Source organism: Sinocyclocheilus anshuiensis, unplaced genomic scaffold (genome assembly GCF_001515605.1).
Source record: "Sinocyclocheilus anshuiensis isolate Anshui unplaced genomic scaffold, SAMN03320099.WGS_v1.1 scaffold29, whole genome shotgun sequence".
Classification (NCBI taxonomy): Eukaryota; Metazoa; Chordata; class Actinopteri; order Cypriniformes; family Cyprinidae; genus Sinocyclocheilus; species Sinocyclocheilus anshuiensis.
Genome location: NW_015539835.1, coordinates 242,028 through 258,359, shown reverse-complemented (window position 1 = coordinate 258,359; position 16,332 = coordinate 242,028). Strand labels below are relative to the sequence as shown.

The window sequence follows — 16,332 nt, the reverse complement described above, 5'->3', positions numbered from 1 at the left end:
AGTAAATAACATCCATAAAAAGCTTTTTTTTCCTCAACAGTATATCTACTATTTTATTGTTCTTTTGTGAAACATTTTGATCAAAATGCATGGCTGTGCTTAAAATCTCTCTTAAAAACAAATGCCACTTGGTTTGATATGCTGTTTATTGAAATAACATCTATGTAATTTGAAGTGTCCAACAGACGATTTAGGGTTTTATTGTTTTTTTGTTGTTACATTTGGACAGCAAATTTTATACAATTCTCTCTAAAATAGCAGCCTTTTATTGCAAAAAAAAAGAAAACAATTTTTTGAAGCAGAAAATCTAACAGTGATAACCCCCCCCCCCAACAGTAATTTGGTCCTTTACTCTTGGCTCAACACAAAACATTCATTTGTTTGACACGCATCTAGTCACATGATACTCTTTACAAATCTGTCTTTAAAAAAACAATTGCAAATATTGACCAAAGCTTGATTACACCACACTAACCACACTGTCAAGTCAGTACAACAGCAGTAAGAGCATCATTGGCTCATTGAGAACAGGTGATGGGTAAAAAAAATCTAAATGTATGCAAGTGTTACAGAAAATCTCCGAATGGCACATTTGTAGGATGATTACACAGGAATCGGCTCACTTGGCACATCGTTCAGGCTTGATGTTGTGGAACACTGCTGATCTTAATGGATCAGGTCTTGAAGAGCAGATGTACAATCATCTGTTCCAAGAACACAATGAGAAGAAAAATTACAAAGAGCTGGCATGGTACAGAAATAAGTGATACTGGCAAGGGCAAGTTATTACCTGTGGCATGATTATTAGCTTGGCAGTAAATAAAAGTCACATTAGAAGAACTTTGGCATTATTCATGCAAATGTTAATGTAAACTAGCTGTTATCTATTCTTTACCATTGCATGTGCCTTGGAAATGAGGAAAGACCCTACTAAGCTTGCTCTGACTCTTAAAAAACAATACCATGTTATAATATAGAAGTACTTTTCATTGCTTTCTAATAACCTCACCACACAGAATAATTAATATTATTAAATCTACATAACATTTACAGCAAGCAGCTCAATGTGTACAACTTGAAGAACCTGCTACAGAATAAACCTTAAAAAATCAGTTCCATAACATAACATTTTTCATTCAAATGGAATTATAACATTCAAGTTGAACCCTGTGAAGTAGCTCTGAGGTGCAAATAAATAATGGCGAAGCAGCGAGCAGATAGAAATAACTTGTGTCCAATTTCATAGAGCAGAATCAGGGACAGCCGACCGCTCGAACAGTTAAAGCAGACTTTAATGGCTCACAGCATTACGGCAGACTCTAGCTGCAGACTGATGAGTCCTTTAACCCGGCAAGACAATGACCAAACCATAAGCGGCCGTTTTTCAGACTAGATTGTATTCCTTCAGTGTGAGCTGCAAGATGGTGTCCTTGACAGCAGCGAACACGAATCGGATGTTTTCGGTGTCAGTGGCGCAGGTGAAATGAGAGTAAATGATTTTTTCGGAGTCTGGATTCAGGTCGACAAACATCTGCAGGATGAATTCCCTTGCGGCTTGAGCGTCTCTCTGGGGTCCTTAGAGAGAACAATAAATCGATCTTGGTTAACTTGGTCATCCGGAAACTGATCAGAGCTTTTACTTAAAATAACTTCTAACCTGAAGTATGAACAATAATATAAGCAATGCTTTAGCAGCGCAATGGAAAGACCATCAGTCCATCAGCTAATAAACACATCATGATTGATCATCCTTTTCAAACCTCACCGTATAGATTTGGAAAAACAATATATCACAATATTTTTAAACTTACCGTCATATTCAGGAAAGTAATCTACAAGATGTGAATACATTATTTTCTCTTCCAAAAGGTCTTTCTTGTTCAGAAAAAGAATAACTGATGAATTCTGGAACCAGGGGTATGTTATTATCGTCCTAAACAATGCTTTGCTTTCCTCCATTCGATTCTGTGGGGGAAAATAACATAACAGGGCCATTTCAGTGGTTATTTTAGTCCTGCTTTACTTCAGCAATCAACACTCCGTTCACTGCTTCAGACAATTTCAGGGGGAAAAAAATAAAATAAAATGATTTCATTCAAACACTGCTAAAGTGAGCACAGCTTGCTATTTTAAGTTCAGAATGTACAGTGCTCTCAACTAATACTGGCACCCTTGGTTTACCCCCACTTTCAATTGTTTCACTTCAATGAAAAGTTAAGAATTTTGTGAATTTTTTGAATGAAAGACCAAAAAGATAAATGATGCGGATTTATTTGCACAGCCGCCTTTGCTCATATTTTCCAAGGGTGCCAATATTAGTGGAGGGCACTGTAGTTTGTTCTCTACTGGTTACATGATCACATCATTAACTCGGAGACTGTTTTTATATGATCAAATTAATTACAAATAAGAATTTCATCAAAAGTTTCATTTAATGACTTTAAAAATGTCAAGTGGTGTAGCCATTAAGTAAAATATTATTACATTTTTTTTCAAAATGTGTTATTTAAAAGAAATTTGATACAGATGTAGACACAAAAGTTTACTTTTTAATAAGTATACTATTTCTGGTTTTATGTTTTGTCACATGTCAACAAAAGGCGTTCTGCATGTTGGTTACACTTCTGAGGATATTTGCAGATGTAATCTTTTTTTCAATTATTAGTAATATATTTTAACGCTGCTTCACTAGTTATTTTATTTAAAAAATAATTTCAAAAGATTATACCATACAATTAAATGTTTTTCCCCCAAGAAATTTACACTTTTAATAAGACATTTTTCTTTGCTACAATCTTGATTGTAGGATTGTATACAAAAAATAAAAATAAAAAAACAAACTGAAGTACCTCTTAAAATACATTTTTAAAAACTATAAATCAAATTTATAAAATGTAAAAAAATCATATAATACAGTGAATTCATCTGTGCTAAAAGGCTTATGCATCAAGCCATCATGCAAAATAGCGTTTCTACAAACATTTCAAGTGGTTAGTAACAACTTTGGCTCCCTCTTCTGGTACTTGATTTACCTCATTGTCAGACTCAACGAGAACTTGGTCATATTCACTGAGGGCTACCAGGAACATGATGGAGGTGACATTTTCAAAGCAGTGGATCCACTTCCGCCTTTCTGACCGCTGCCCCCCTACATCTACCATCCTGATGGAGAAGGAGAAGTCATGAGTTTGAAGAGTCAAACACTTACAGTCTGGAAACATGATGGCATCTGAGCACTGGGCTGAACTGGATGAACTGAGCATTTTGTATCAATGCAGTACTAGATGAACTAGAAGAGTAACTATAAAGAGAAGATTTACCTGAATATGACACTCTGTAGATCGAAGGGGTATTCGATGATCCCTGTAGTGGGCACTCTGACCCTGAGCACATCTTGCTGGGTGGGAAGATAGGAAGGGTTGGCAATGCGATCCAGTGAATTTAGATAACTGTGGACAAACGGTGAACATTTCACAGTTCTGAAGCATCTCTATGATTTGTTACTGCAATACCTGTGAAACCTGTCAAGAACATGTCTGAGTAGCATTTTACCTCAAAATAAAAAAAATAACAAATGTACTTCTAGATAAAGGACGCATATTTTTGCAACATTAGGACTTTTTGTATTGTGATAATATTTGCAAGCTAATTAAGCAAATATCCCATTCTCAGTATACATACATATACTGTACATATACACACAAATATACATATACACATACATATATATATATATATATACACATACATACAGGGACGGACTGGGACGTAATTTCAGGCCGGGAAATCTCACACTCATCCAGGCCATCCTAAATACCAACAACAAATTCTAAAAACCACAGACAACCATATTATTTGTATGGCCAGCACATAAAAGGTCTAAATCCTACGGAAGAGGATTAGGGACATGCAATAATAAAAAATAAAACCATCTCGATATTAAAGTCATTATAATGCGAGATTAAACTCGTTAAATTTCAAGAAAAAGTCTAAATTAAATTTGAAGAATAAACTCATTAAATTACGAGAAAAAAGTCGTGTTTTTGAGAAAAAAAGTTGAAATTAAATGTTGAGAATAAACTCATTAAATTACGAGAATAAAGTCGAAATAAAATGTTGAGAATAAACACTCGTCTCATGTTCATCTGATCTCGTTGGACAGTGTTAGTCAGCGTCTGCAGTGGCTCAGGTCCTAAAGCACAATGCTCGTGGATGTAGCATATGATGCGGCCGACTAGAGTTAGAATTCGCCTTTTGCCGAACTCGCTCTTCTTCCTTTTTTCATCACATATCACATTGGATGCTATTTACGCTAAGTGAAAGTAGATGCAATTTACACTAAGTGAAAATATTGATATATTCTATTTACAATAAGTGACAGCAGCATTTTTAGCGATGTGCTATTTACACTAAGTGAAAATAGCGATTCTATTTACGCTATGTAAAAGTATAGCAGATCTTTGCAATAAGTGTAAATAGTAATTAGATGCCATTTATACTTCGAAATAGTGACAGATACTATTTGCACCTCAGTATTGTTGTACATTAACAGGATGCAATAATAACAGTGTAAATTATTTTCTTTATTAAAATTATTAAATAGACGCTGCCTTTGTTACAACAAAGCCCTCCTTATAGCCTACCTACACCTAAACCTACCCAATTAATACATCATTATTAAACACTCGTTAGGCAATTGATTTTCACTTTTCCGATGTGATATGTGATGAAAAAAGGAAGAAGAGCGAGTTCGGCAAAAGGTAGATTCGAACTCTGGTCGACCGCATTATATGCTACATCCACAAGCATTGCTCTCTTACAACTTTTTCCTCGTAATTTAATGAGTTTATTCTTATCTTATTTCGACTTTTTTTCTCAAAATTTAACAAGTTTTTTCTCGAAACACGACTTTATTCTCGAAATTGAATGACTTCATTCTCAACATTTTATTTTAACATTTTCGCATTATAATGACTTTAATCTCGAGATGAGATTTTTTATTATTGCTTGGCCCTAATCCTCTTCTGTAAAATCCTTAGTTTGGGGCCCGTGGAAAATAATTAAAGGCTTGAACTGCACCTTAACTTCCATTTTCCTTTTTTTAATTTTCACCAATATCTCTGTCTCTCCCTTTTTTTCTTGTACTTCTTCACCAGCAGGTCTACTGTTATGAACATAACTGTGTCCACCTTGTTGCAAAACAACCACCTCATTACAATTTATAAGCACAGAATGCTATTTATCCTAATATGACTTAAATACCCTATATTTCCTACAAACATATTAAAACATTTTCTAAAGTGCCTAAATGTCAAAATTAGTACAATATCGTTATTTAAAATTCCTAATACTGAACACACTATTGCATTATTAGGCATTATTATGACTTATATTTTTGTGTTGCTGTCTGCTCTAGCTCCCTCTCTACCTATACAATAAATCCATGTGAATATCTGTCTGCTAAATTGATTAATATAACTTTACAATCGATAATTAAATGATTTCTTTTAGCACAGTATTCTGACTGATGATAATAATGGGGTGCTCCTGATAGCCTAACAGGTTCTAGCAGTTTAATTCTCAAAACTACAGTAGTTTACAGATGAAACTGACTTGCATTTGAAGCCCTGAACAGGTCAGTAATTTCGCAACATTCACTGCTGCTTAACTTTGGGAAAAAAAAAAAACAACAACACCAGGGCAGTGGGTCAAATTAGCCGCTAGGCCACAGGGAATTCTCCCGGTGCTCGCAATGGCCAGTCCGGGCCTGTATATATAGCATAGCAGCATAACATTTAATTGAAATTGTATAATTAAACTGGAGCAGGTGCTTGATTGATCTTAATGATCCTAAAATGGGCTTAACTTTCTTCATGGAAAAAAGAATCTGGTAATAATACTTATACGTATTAATTTGTCAGAAACTTAAAATGCAGATTCCCAACTACTATTGGCAGGTATGACAGTCACATTGGTTCAGCTTACTGATTAATTCATGACAATAAACATAAATCCTAAGACAATGGTTTATGTAGATTGGAATATAAAATATGCTAAACATTTCATATGGAAGCTCATAGTTACTCAGTATTATGGCATGTTGGCTTATAGCATTTAGTTACATTCGCAAAAACTCACTTTACTCACTGTTTGTCAGACTAAAATTCAGAGGAAGAATATTGCTCAGAGAGATTTCATGTAAGTATTAACTTTGTTACAAATACTGACATAGCAATAGTATTGAGCTACTAATATTAATTTGAATATCAGCTCAGACCATTCGGTCTTGGGTGAATTTGATGAAAAATGTTTTGATAGAACTTGTGAGCGCAGACTTTGGTCTCTTGGCAAATCTGACTGCAGTGAGACGTTGAGATATTTTCTAAAACTCTATAGAGGACACATGTTAGATTACTGATCAATAATCTTTTTCAAATGAGAAAAAAAGTCAGAGAAGCAGTAGTCTTCAGTAAAAGCCACATTTGTTCTCCATTTAATCTCACTGCTGTTTAGGGGAAACTTATGAGACATTAGAGAGACCTCACTGTGATCCTTCTTTCTTATGGAAGGTGACAGGTTTAAGATGCACTCACTATTTTGTGGAATCTGAGAGCTGGTATTCTCTCCTCCGGTCATAACACTCCTGAATTCCTGGGTCATTCCATAAACTCCTGATGGCATCTACATAGGGGCTGACGAACAAGACGACCTTCTCTACGTCTACTTCTCTGACAATGTTTGCATTGGCCTGTGAGGGGAAAAGTAGTGCATTTAAAACAGTGTTAAAAAGCTGATGCTTCAGCCAATGCAGCGATGCCAAGTCCATGGTTTTTCCACGGAATTGGGCTACTTTTATAATGTTGAAGCGAAACCCCCAGCTCCCTGGAAAGCAATTTCGACCAAGGTGGAACCCTCTTAAAGGAGATTTTTGACCCCCTGGAATGTGAATTTTGATCGATTTAGATTTAGCCATTTTCCCTAGAATGCGATTGTGCTAGTTTTTTTGCCATGATTGGGCTAGTTTTGATTACCAATGGGGCTGGTTTTGCTACTCAGACCTGGCAACCCTGAGCCAATGGGACCCAACCAACAGCAGACTTCGTGTCATGTCCTAGCCCACTTATACATAACCTAGTTACAACTTTATTGACCCATTTTACTTGAGACTCAAATTTGGTAAAGTTCTCCATCTCACTACACCTGACCCAATAAGATGGAACTTGATTGAGGCTGTGTTCTATAATATTTCAACTACGCACAATGGAAAATAGGTTTGCCTGTGGGGGTATCTACAAATGGAAAAAAAACTAGATGGCACATTTCTGCAAGGCCATAAAATGGTATAATTAATTTCATAGCTTGGAGGGGTAATTGTGTTAAGCCTGGGCAACACAATTAGCCAAAGTGATTGTGTATCTCTCAGGGTATTTGATTCAGTGTTTGACCTACTTCATGGCAAAGTTATTTGAGTGTCAACTGCTCTGACACATTGAGCCACGACTCTCATGCAGACAATGCATCATCAATCAGACAATCACAACATTCCCCTGACTTCGCTACAACATTTTTTCTCCTCTGAATTATCATAACTATAGAAGATGCAAAACGTTGATGCTGTGTAACATTTGTAGCACCAATAACATTCAATAGCATCTATTTCTTCACCATGAAAGCTTTAGCTTGCACTTTAAAAGTTCAAAGACCTGTGACCATGTCAAGGTAAAGAATCCATAACAAATCCATAGAAACTTTAGTTTAGTAAGAGTGGCTGGGTATGACAAATTACTGTACCTTATTACGTTCATATTTGTAGTGGATCTGGAGAGTATCCATTGCCCGTATCATGGCCTGCAAAGATGTGAAGATGTTTTGGTAGACCAGCTTGGTAAAGCTTCTCCGGTCCTCTTCCGAGTAGCCTGAGCCATGAATGATTCTTATCTGTTTAACAAAGGTGCTTTTCCCACTCTCTCCAGTTCCTGAAAGCGGAAACATGTGAAAAGTGAAGGGTTAGCAGTGGAAAATCAGATTCGTTTGAACTAATTGGTTTGTCTGGAAGGTTCTTGAATGGCAACGATTCACAGACTCACTTGGATATCACTCCAGATAAATTCCCAGTACACGTGCAGCATTTTCTGTTCATAAAGTAGACCAGTCTAATTTGAGTCCAAAAAGTGAGACTGAATACCCCTTGACAAACTGCTATGTTGGTCAGACTAGTTTTTAGACACAGTCTTAACATAGTGGCTATGTTTATGCTACTGGCCCCAGCTTTGACCAGGTAATGTAGACTAGTTAAAACAAACAAACTGCCACGTTTTAACAGTTAAACTAAATTATCCAGCAGAGATTTGACTCAAGAATATCTCTACTCGACTGAATACATAAACAGAGCCGAATCAAATAAACTATTCGTTGGTGAATCACATGATATAAAGATATCACATTTTGTACACATGCACGAAAGTTTGGTAGAGTGACACGAAAGCACGGCGTACCCAGCAGAAGCAGTTTGAGCTCGCGTCGAGCGTCTTTCTTGTCGCGGCGCAGCTGCCGCTCGATCTCATCGTTGATCCGTCGCGCTTCTTTCGCCTCCTCGCTGAGGCAGCACGCCATGATGGTGTCCGGCGTCATGATTCTCCGCGACGATTTACAATTCGGAGCTTTTCAGCAATTCCATCGAAAGAACGTCAGTTCCAACTCAAATGCAGGCGTTTAGATAAAGCGTTTCCCTGCAGCGCGTTGAGGAAAGAATCCAAATCATAAACCGATCATTTGTACACTAATATTTCTGCAGCGGTTGGAAAAATGTTACAGCATTCGACATGTAATCCTGATGCGGTTTAACGGTTTTATATCACTCAGGAAAGCAACAGATCCTTTGGATTTAATAACTCCATTACAGACTGTTTTATATTTGGCGTTCAATATTGAAAGTCAATACAACACAGTAGTTCCTCTTTAGACCGTACTAAAGTCCCCTGTCCGTGAACTAGTGGTTGGGAATATTTGCATGAATGGTGTTGCCCCCGTGTTAAAGTCTCCACTCCGGGCGTGGTATCGCTGCATATGGCCGAATTATTCCCTGGAAACCCGTTTCCCAACGAAGTGAACGCTACAGTACTCTCGTAACACCGCGAACAGGAGTGATTTTGTAAGTTAGTCTACTGAGGTCTTCACTCCTGTTGATTTAAATGCCAGTTTGAATAGACTCGAATTTGGACTCTCGGCTCATACATATGTAATTGGGTTGTCCGAATCGCGAACGAATCGTTCTTTTGAACTATTCGAACGAACCGATTTGCACGCGTGTGAGAATCAGTAGACTGTAAGAACTTTGTTAGTAAACTGAACGACGGGGACAGTTTGTGGTTCCAAAATTTGTACATTTTGTATGTAATTATACGTAATACATTGACATTATTTTGCTACAGAAGTAACGGTTAAAATGAGCAGATCAACGAGTTTTCCCTTGTTACTGTCGGTGTAATCACGGCATGCCCGTATCATGGCCTGCAAAGATGTGAAGATGTTTTGGTAGACCAGCTTGGTAAAGCTTCTCCGGTCCTCTTCCGAGTAGCCTGAGCCATGAATGATTCTTATCTGTTTAACAAAGGTGCTTTTCCCACTCTCTCCAGTTCCTGAAAGCGGAAACATGTGAAAAGTGAAGGGTTAGCAGTGGAAAATCAGATTCGTTTGAACTAATTGGTTTGTCTGGAAGGTTCTTGAATGGCAACGATTCACAGACTCACTTGGATATCACTCCAGATAAATTCCCAGTACACGTGCAGCATTTTCTGTTCATAAAGTAGACCAGTCTAATTTGAGTCCAAAAAGTGAGACTGAATACCCCTTGACAAACTGCTATGTTGGTCAGACTAGTTTTTAGACACAGTCTTAACATAGTGGCTATGTTTATGCTACTGGCCCCAGCTTTGACCAGGTAATGTAGACTAGTTAAAACAAACAAACTGCCACGTTTTAACAGTTAAACTAAATTATCCAGCAGAGATTTGACTCAAGAATATCTCTACTCGACTGAATACATAAACAGAGCCGAATCAAATAAACTATTCGTTGGTGAATCACATGATATAAAGATATCACATTTTGTACACATGCACGAAAGTTTGGTAGAGTGACACGAAAGCACGGCGTACCCAGCAGAAGCAGTTTGAGCTCGCGTCGAGCGTCTTTCTTGTCGCGGCGCAGCTGCCGCTCGATCTCATCGTTGATCCGTCGCGCTTCTTTCGCCTCCTCGCTGAGGCAGCACGCCATGATGGTGTCCGGCGTCATGATTCTCCGCGACGATTTACAATTCGGAGCTTTTCAGCAATTCCATCGAAAGAACGTCAGTTCCAACTCAAATGCAGGCGTTTAGATAAAGCGTTTCCCTGCAGCGCGTTGAGGAAAGAATCCAAATCATAAACCGATCATTTGTACACTAATATTTCTGCAGCGGTTGGAAAAATGTTACAGCATTCGACATGTAATCCTGATGCGGTTTAACGGTTTTATATCACTCAGGAAAGCAACAGATCCTTTGGATTTAATAACTCCATTACAGACTGTTTTATATTTGGCGTTCAATATTGAAAGTCAATACAACACAGTAGTTCCTCTTTAGACCGTACTAAAGTCCCCTGTCCGTGAACTAGTGGTTGGGAATATTTGCATGAATGGTGTTGCCCCCGTGTTAAAGTCTCCACTCCGGGCGTGGTATCGCTGCATATGGCCGAATTATTCCCTGGAAACCCGTTTCCCAACGAAGTGAACGCTACAGTACTCTCGTAACACCGCGAACAGGAGTGATTTTGTAAGTTAGTCTACTGAGGTCTTCACTCCTGTTGATTTAAATGCCAGTTTGAATAGACTCGAATTTGGACTCTCGGCTCATACATATGTAATTGGGTTGTCCGAATCGCGAACGAATCGTTCTTTTGAACTATTCGAACGAACCGATTTGCACGCGTGTGAGAATCAGAGAACTTTGTGAACTTTGTTAGTAAACTGAACGACGGGGACAGTTTGTGGTTCCAAAATTTGTACATTTTTATACGTAATTGGCACATACATTCATGCTCTCTGGCAATGTTCAAAGATTCAACCTTTTTGGGAAATTGTGTTGAAATATCTTGGAAGATGTTTGGGATTTAACCTTCCATTTTCATCAAGGATTTGTCTTTTAGGAGATAAATCGGAGATTCCTCAGATTAAAAATAACGAGTTTTCCCTTGTTACTGTCGGTGTAATCACGGCAGTACGACTGATACTTAGATTTTGGAAAGATATTCAATGTCCTTCACTTAAAGGGGTCATATGATACTGCTAAAAAGATTTGTGTATTGTGTATTTGGTGTAATGAAAGGTGTTTATGCGGTTTAAAGTTCAAAAAACACATTATTTACTGTACATTGTACATTATTGTTTCTCCTCTATGCCCTGCCTTTTTGAACCGCGTCGATTTTTACAAAGCTCAACGGTCTGAAAAAGCGAGGTGTGCTGTGATTGGCGGCATTTGTTGCATCCAGTGGGGACATAATTACTGATTATAATGACTTATACTGTCTTTTTAAGCGTTGCGTTGCATTGCATCGCGCCGCGTAAACATAAAACTCTGTCTGCATGATCGGAGAAATGACAAACTACAAGTGCTACTCCACACTGCCCAAACTCGCGTTTGAATCATCAATTGGCAAATGTTTAAATGAAAACTCATCCTTTGAAGTGTGACTTGATTATCCTGTTGTGCATTTAAGTGTAATTTCTATAATTATTATTATTATTTATGATAATTACTTTTGTTTGTTTTGTTTTGTATACAGTGTATTTATTTATTTATTTTTGTACTGGTATGTTTTGTTATGTATAAAGAAAACCAATAAAAACTTCATTTAAAAAAAAAATAAAAAATGAGCAGATCAACTTAATCTGGTGTGATTCAAATGAATCGGTGTTTGAATTCGACTCAAAGCATCGTCCAAACCAACCGACTCGGTAAAATGATTCGGACCTGCCTACTAATATGTAATGTTCATTAAAGGCGACAGCATCATCCACTCCCTGTTGTGTGACGCGCAGAATTGAGGAGGAGCAGCTGGTCAAACAGAATGAAAATTCTTCAGACTTTAAACACTGGACGAATCTTAAGCCTTTTTCATGACCTAAATTAGATTTTAGTGAACATCATGAAATATAGCTTTCTTTGACTTCAAGATCAAGTGTATTACCAAAATTACAAATACAATTCTCAAACCCTTAACGGTTGCCATGCCATTGAAATATTTGTTTTTAGTTGTTTTCATGTGCCGGTTCCAGTGTTGCACTAGTTACTCAAAGAATGTAATATATTACTAATTACTAGTTACTCCTTTCAAAAGTGATTCTTAGTCCTCCTTTCCGTTCTTTCAATCGCTTTACGTATACGTCGACATTCCATGTCCATTATTGTGAAACCACCAACACACAACAAAAACACATCTCCGATCACAGCGTCCTCCGTCCTCCTGTTGTTAATGTTGTTCTTCTTTGTTTCTGTTGTTGAACGCCGCGCACAAATGACGTCGCTGTCGACCGGCTTACGTCACTTCTTAGTACACACTCTCGGTGCGAATGCAACCCTTTAAATAGTACTGGGAAATAGTTCGCGCAAAATCGTCCCAGTACTTTAGTACTGTACATTTAGTTCTGGAACTAAAGCGGTGCGAAAGGCCCTATTGTTACTTTCTGGCAACAGTAATTAGTTACATTACTACTAGTACTTCTTCACACCCTACAGAAGTTGTAGCCTAACTGTGTATCTTCCACATAAAATTCTTCTTACTAACAACATATTTCTGCCTCACCATTTCACCAAAATCCACATTGGATCGCAGTCAGAAGTAATTACAAACACTCAATAGTGATTGATAGTGACATTCGAGTAAAAGTGTTGTATTAATCTCATTAATTGTCATGTGTAGCTTGAAGCTAATTGTAATTTCTCTGTTACCCATACATGATTATATTTCATTGTGTATTTGATCAAATCACATAAGTTTGTAAGAAACGGTTTAATTTCCAAAAAGATTTTTAATTATAGTAATATAATGTACCACATGCTGATCAGAGGGATGTGATGCCAGAGTAAATCCACAACTTGCACAACAGTGTTCATATCATCTTTTTTCCTGACAAAATCAATATAATGCAATATTTCTATCTGCTGAATGTAAGCGTTTCCATATTCCAAGCTTGCCTGCTGCACTTGGGACATCACATGCATGTGCGAGTTGTGAAAACTATGAAAATAAATCCAGAAATTATTTGATTGTTGGATTTTAAATCAGTGGGGTTGAGGCAAAAGTTATCAAAAGTAACTAAGCTGTTTTATGGATGGTAACTGTAATATTACTAAAATCTTATTAGTAATTAGTTACACTACTAGTTACTGCAAAAGGTAATATTATTACAGTAACTAAGTTACTAGTAACTGCCCAACACTAGCCGGTTCTATAAAACAAACTTATAAGAAATTATTTTAACCACTTAATGAAAAATCTGCTCTAATCAAATAATCAGATTTAAGTACCAGTGTTATTTTATTATCATTGCTATTATATAGGTTTTTGTTAATATTTTGAATAATTGTTTTTATTCATTCAAAAAAAAAATTCAGTTGAAATGTTTTTGTAATTGTGTTGTGTTTTTGTCACATTTACTATTATTTTTTTAATGTCTATATAGTTTAGTTTATTCAGTTTAGTTATTTTACACAGCATATACATGGCAACATAGCTGTTTACTTTTTATTTCAGCTAATATTTAAGTAATGAAAATGTTTTTTTTATGGTTTTATATAACCTTGACTAGTACTTGTATGCACTACAAATAAGCTAGTAGCCTTAGTCAGTCCATTCCATATTTTTCTATTAAGTGTAGTAGAATTTATAGAAACATGATTTGATAAAGTAAAATTGTGCTAAGAATGTAAAAGTAACATGACACATTTTTCTCTAAACTAGTAGACATGAAAGGAACACTCCACTATTTTTGAAAATAGGCTCATTTTCCAACTCCCCTAGAGTTAAACAGTTGAGTTTTACCGTTTTCCGCAATAATCAAGGAACTTTGCTGCAGAACCACGGGTGCAGCAGGCGCAATATTACACAGCGCCTGAAAATAGTCCCCAGCTAGGTAACATCCAGTAAGCCTATTTTCAGGCACTGCGTAATATCATTGTGCCTGCTGCACCCATGGTACGGCAGCAAAGTTCCTTGATTATTACGCTGGAATGAGAGTATAGTTCCTAGCCATATCGGCCTAGAAAATCACAAATTTTCATTTTCTGTCGGTCTTAGTACACGATGTAACTACAGACGAGTCAAGTTTTAAATAGGAAAAATATAGAAACTCTTTGGTCATTTTTGAGCGAGATGCTAACGGTCTAATCAGATTCAATGATCTATGCTAAGCTACAGCTAAAAGTGCTACCGCCAGACCCGGAGATCGGCTGAATGGATTTGAAAACGGTAAAACTCAACTGTTTAACTCTAGGGGAGTTGGAAAATTTGCCTATTTTCAAAAATAGTGGAGTGTTCCTTTAAGATGTGTATCTACTTTGTTAAGTGCACACCCCCGCTCTACAACTCTGTCACAAGACGCATACACCACATCTCATTTAACTGCATGTGTCTCTTTTGATAGACATTCATTCCAAAAGCACCACAACCAAAGCAAATGTCACAGACACGGTTTTAGTAAAAGGTGGCACAGAATTTATTTATTTATTTTTCTTTTAGATTTGCAGCACATTCTACAAAGACACTAGAGGGGACAGAGAGAAAGAATGATACGAGAACATGGAAGAGATCTGCCACATTTTTTTTTTTTTTTTTTTTTTACAGAGAAGCTTTTATTTCCCCCCCAACTGTGAAGAGAAAGGTGTCTAGAAAGATCCATTTAAAATGGTGAAAATGCTTACAAACAGATGTACAAAATAAGCGCTAGCAAGATTTAATGGATCCCAATGTCAATGGAGTACAAACGGTCAATCAATCTTCTGAAGTTTTACCAATCTGGAAATCGGGTTGAAAAAAAACTAGCACAAAAAAAAAATCCCTCAGGAATGAATCCTTTTCCCACCCTCAATACCCCCATTTTTCAAATCAAAATCATCCTTTAAATAAAACTGTACTGATATTAAAACTTTAAAGAACTGAACTGAATATTTACACTTTCCCCAAAAAGTCTCATCATGAAGATAATGGAACAATAAATTCATTGGCAAAAAAAACAACAAAAAACAACAACACTTATAAGATTACATTCTGCATGTTGCACAGATTAAGCATGCAGCTCTGGTAAGGCCAACAGCGGACTTCACAGATGGGCTCCCTCTACTTACAAAACAGTGCAATCAATAATGGAAAAATCACGTGCAGAAAGAAAAATGTTAAAGAAATAAGAGGATCCACTTGCTTTTGAGAAAACTTTTCCCTCAAATATGCTGTTTAAAAATATTGTTAGGAGAAATGTCAGGGAGCACACATCTACCCAAGAAGCAGAGGAATGTAGGCTCTGAAAACAAGTTGAAGTGAATGGGCATATGGCAGTTTGGCTTCCATCTCCACCCTCTAGAAGAACCGACCAGAGTACTGCTTCACGCTGAAAGAGGAAATGACACGGTTGAGACCAGAGACAAAACCTCATCATGCTGGGACAGTTCAGCCAGCGGCCAAGTGATTTATAATCTGGATATGCCGTTACAATAAACACCACAAAACAAACTGTATAGTATTATAATAAAGCTAATTCAAAGTATTCAAATATAGCACGAGTACATCATCTGGTTTATAATACACCGTGTAGAAAAGGTAATTAAACAAGTTGATTTACTTAGAGCATTTTAAGGTTGTTTTCCTGGCTCTATTTGCATATTTTAGGTTTACTCATACTAGCATGCAACGGGCTTTAAATTCAACATGAAATAGCATTACTAACCCATTTTATTTCATATTTTCTTTATTATTATATTTTTTTCTCGAGTAAAATTAAGAAGCTCAAATTAGTTAGGGGTCAACTAGCTGTCCAAAAACCTACTAGTTGATTAGTACAGTTGACTAGATTTTTTCTTCTTCTTTTGTTTTGATATTTTAGCAGCAATGCATTAACTTGCATGCTACAATCTAACCGTTTTAAAACACGTTAATACTCCATAAGAAATGCATCCAGTTTGAAAACTAGCCTAATTATACAGGGCTTCCTTAAAGGGGTCATATGATGCGATTTCAATTTTTCCTTTCTCTTTGGAGTGTTACAAGCTCTTGGTGCATAAAGAAGATCTGTAAAGTTGCA

At 36.8% G+C, this 16,332-nt stretch overlaps 3 protein-coding genes across 8 annotated transcripts in view; all 3 read right to left on the bottom strand.

The window, feature by feature from the left end:
- Positions 1 to 209: 209 nt before the first annotated feature.
- On the bottom strand, positions 210 to 9,226 carry LOC107684344 (guanine nucleotide-binding protein G(q) subunit alpha-like). The gene is made up of 7 exons (XM_016480580.1): positions 8,496 to 9,226; positions 7,792 to 7,976; positions 6,594 to 6,748; positions 3,321 to 3,449; positions 3,033 to 3,162; positions 1,812 to 1,965; positions 210 to 1,575 (listed from the first exon to the last, which is right to left on the bottom strand). The coding sequence occupies exons 1-7, from the start codon at positions 8,629 to 8,631 to the stop codon at positions 1,385 to 1,387; spliced, it is 1,080 nt and encodes a 359-aa protein (XP_016336066.1). The 5' UTR covers positions 8,632 to 9,226; the 3' UTR covers positions 210 to 1,384.
- A 191-nt stretch (positions 9,227 to 9,417) lies between these two features.
- LOC107684371 (guanine nucleotide-binding protein G(q) subunit alpha-like) lies at positions 9,418 to 10,888 on the bottom strand. Its single transcript, XM_016480623.1, has 2 exons — positions 10,158 to 10,888; positions 9,418 to 9,638 (listed from the first exon to the last, which is right to left on the bottom strand). The coding sequence occupies exons 1-2, from the start codon at positions 10,291 to 10,293 to the stop codon at positions 9,418 to 9,420; spliced, it is 357 nt and encodes a 118-aa protein (XP_016336109.1). The 5' UTR covers positions 10,294 to 10,888.
- A 3,857-nt stretch (positions 10,889 to 14,745) lies between these two features.
- The window catches only part of LOC107684343 (heterogeneous nuclear ribonucleoprotein K-like), a 29,740-nt gene continuing 28,153 nt past the window's right edge, over positions 14,746 to 16,332 (bottom strand). For all 6 annotated transcript variants that reach the window (XM_016480573.1, XM_016480576.1, XM_016480574.1 and 3 more), the window contains one exon: positions 14,746 to 15,642. In XM_016480573.1, coding sequence (XP_016336059.1) covers positions 15,612 to 15,642 — 31 coding nt within the window. In that variant the 3' untranslated portion in view covers positions 14,746 to 15,611. The remainder of the gene's footprint in view (positions 15,643 to 16,332) is intronic.

Excerpts from the sequence above, each read along its gene's own strand:
- LOC107684344 (XM_016480580.1), bottom strand. The coding sequence starts at position 8,631 with ATGACGCCGGACACCATCATGGCGTGCTGCCTCAGCGAGGAGGCGAAA. Across the intron at positions 3,450-6,593 it reads CTCTCAGATTCCACAAAATA|TTATCTAAATTCACTGGATC; the intron begins GTGAGTGCATCT and ends GTTTGTCCACAG. Across the intron at positions 1,576-1,811 it reads TTACTTTCCTGAATATGACG|GACCCCAGAGAGACGCTCAA; the intron begins GTAAGTTTAAAA and ends GTTCTCTCTAAG.
- LOC107684371 (XM_016480623.1), bottom strand. The coding sequence starts at position 10,293 with ATGACGCCGGACACCATCATGGCGTGCTGCCTCAGCGAGGAGGCGAAA. Across the intron at positions 9,639-10,157 it reads GCTCAAACTGCTTCTGCTGG|GAACTGGAGAGAGTGGGAAA; the intron begins GTACGCCGTGCT and ends TTCCGCTTTCAG.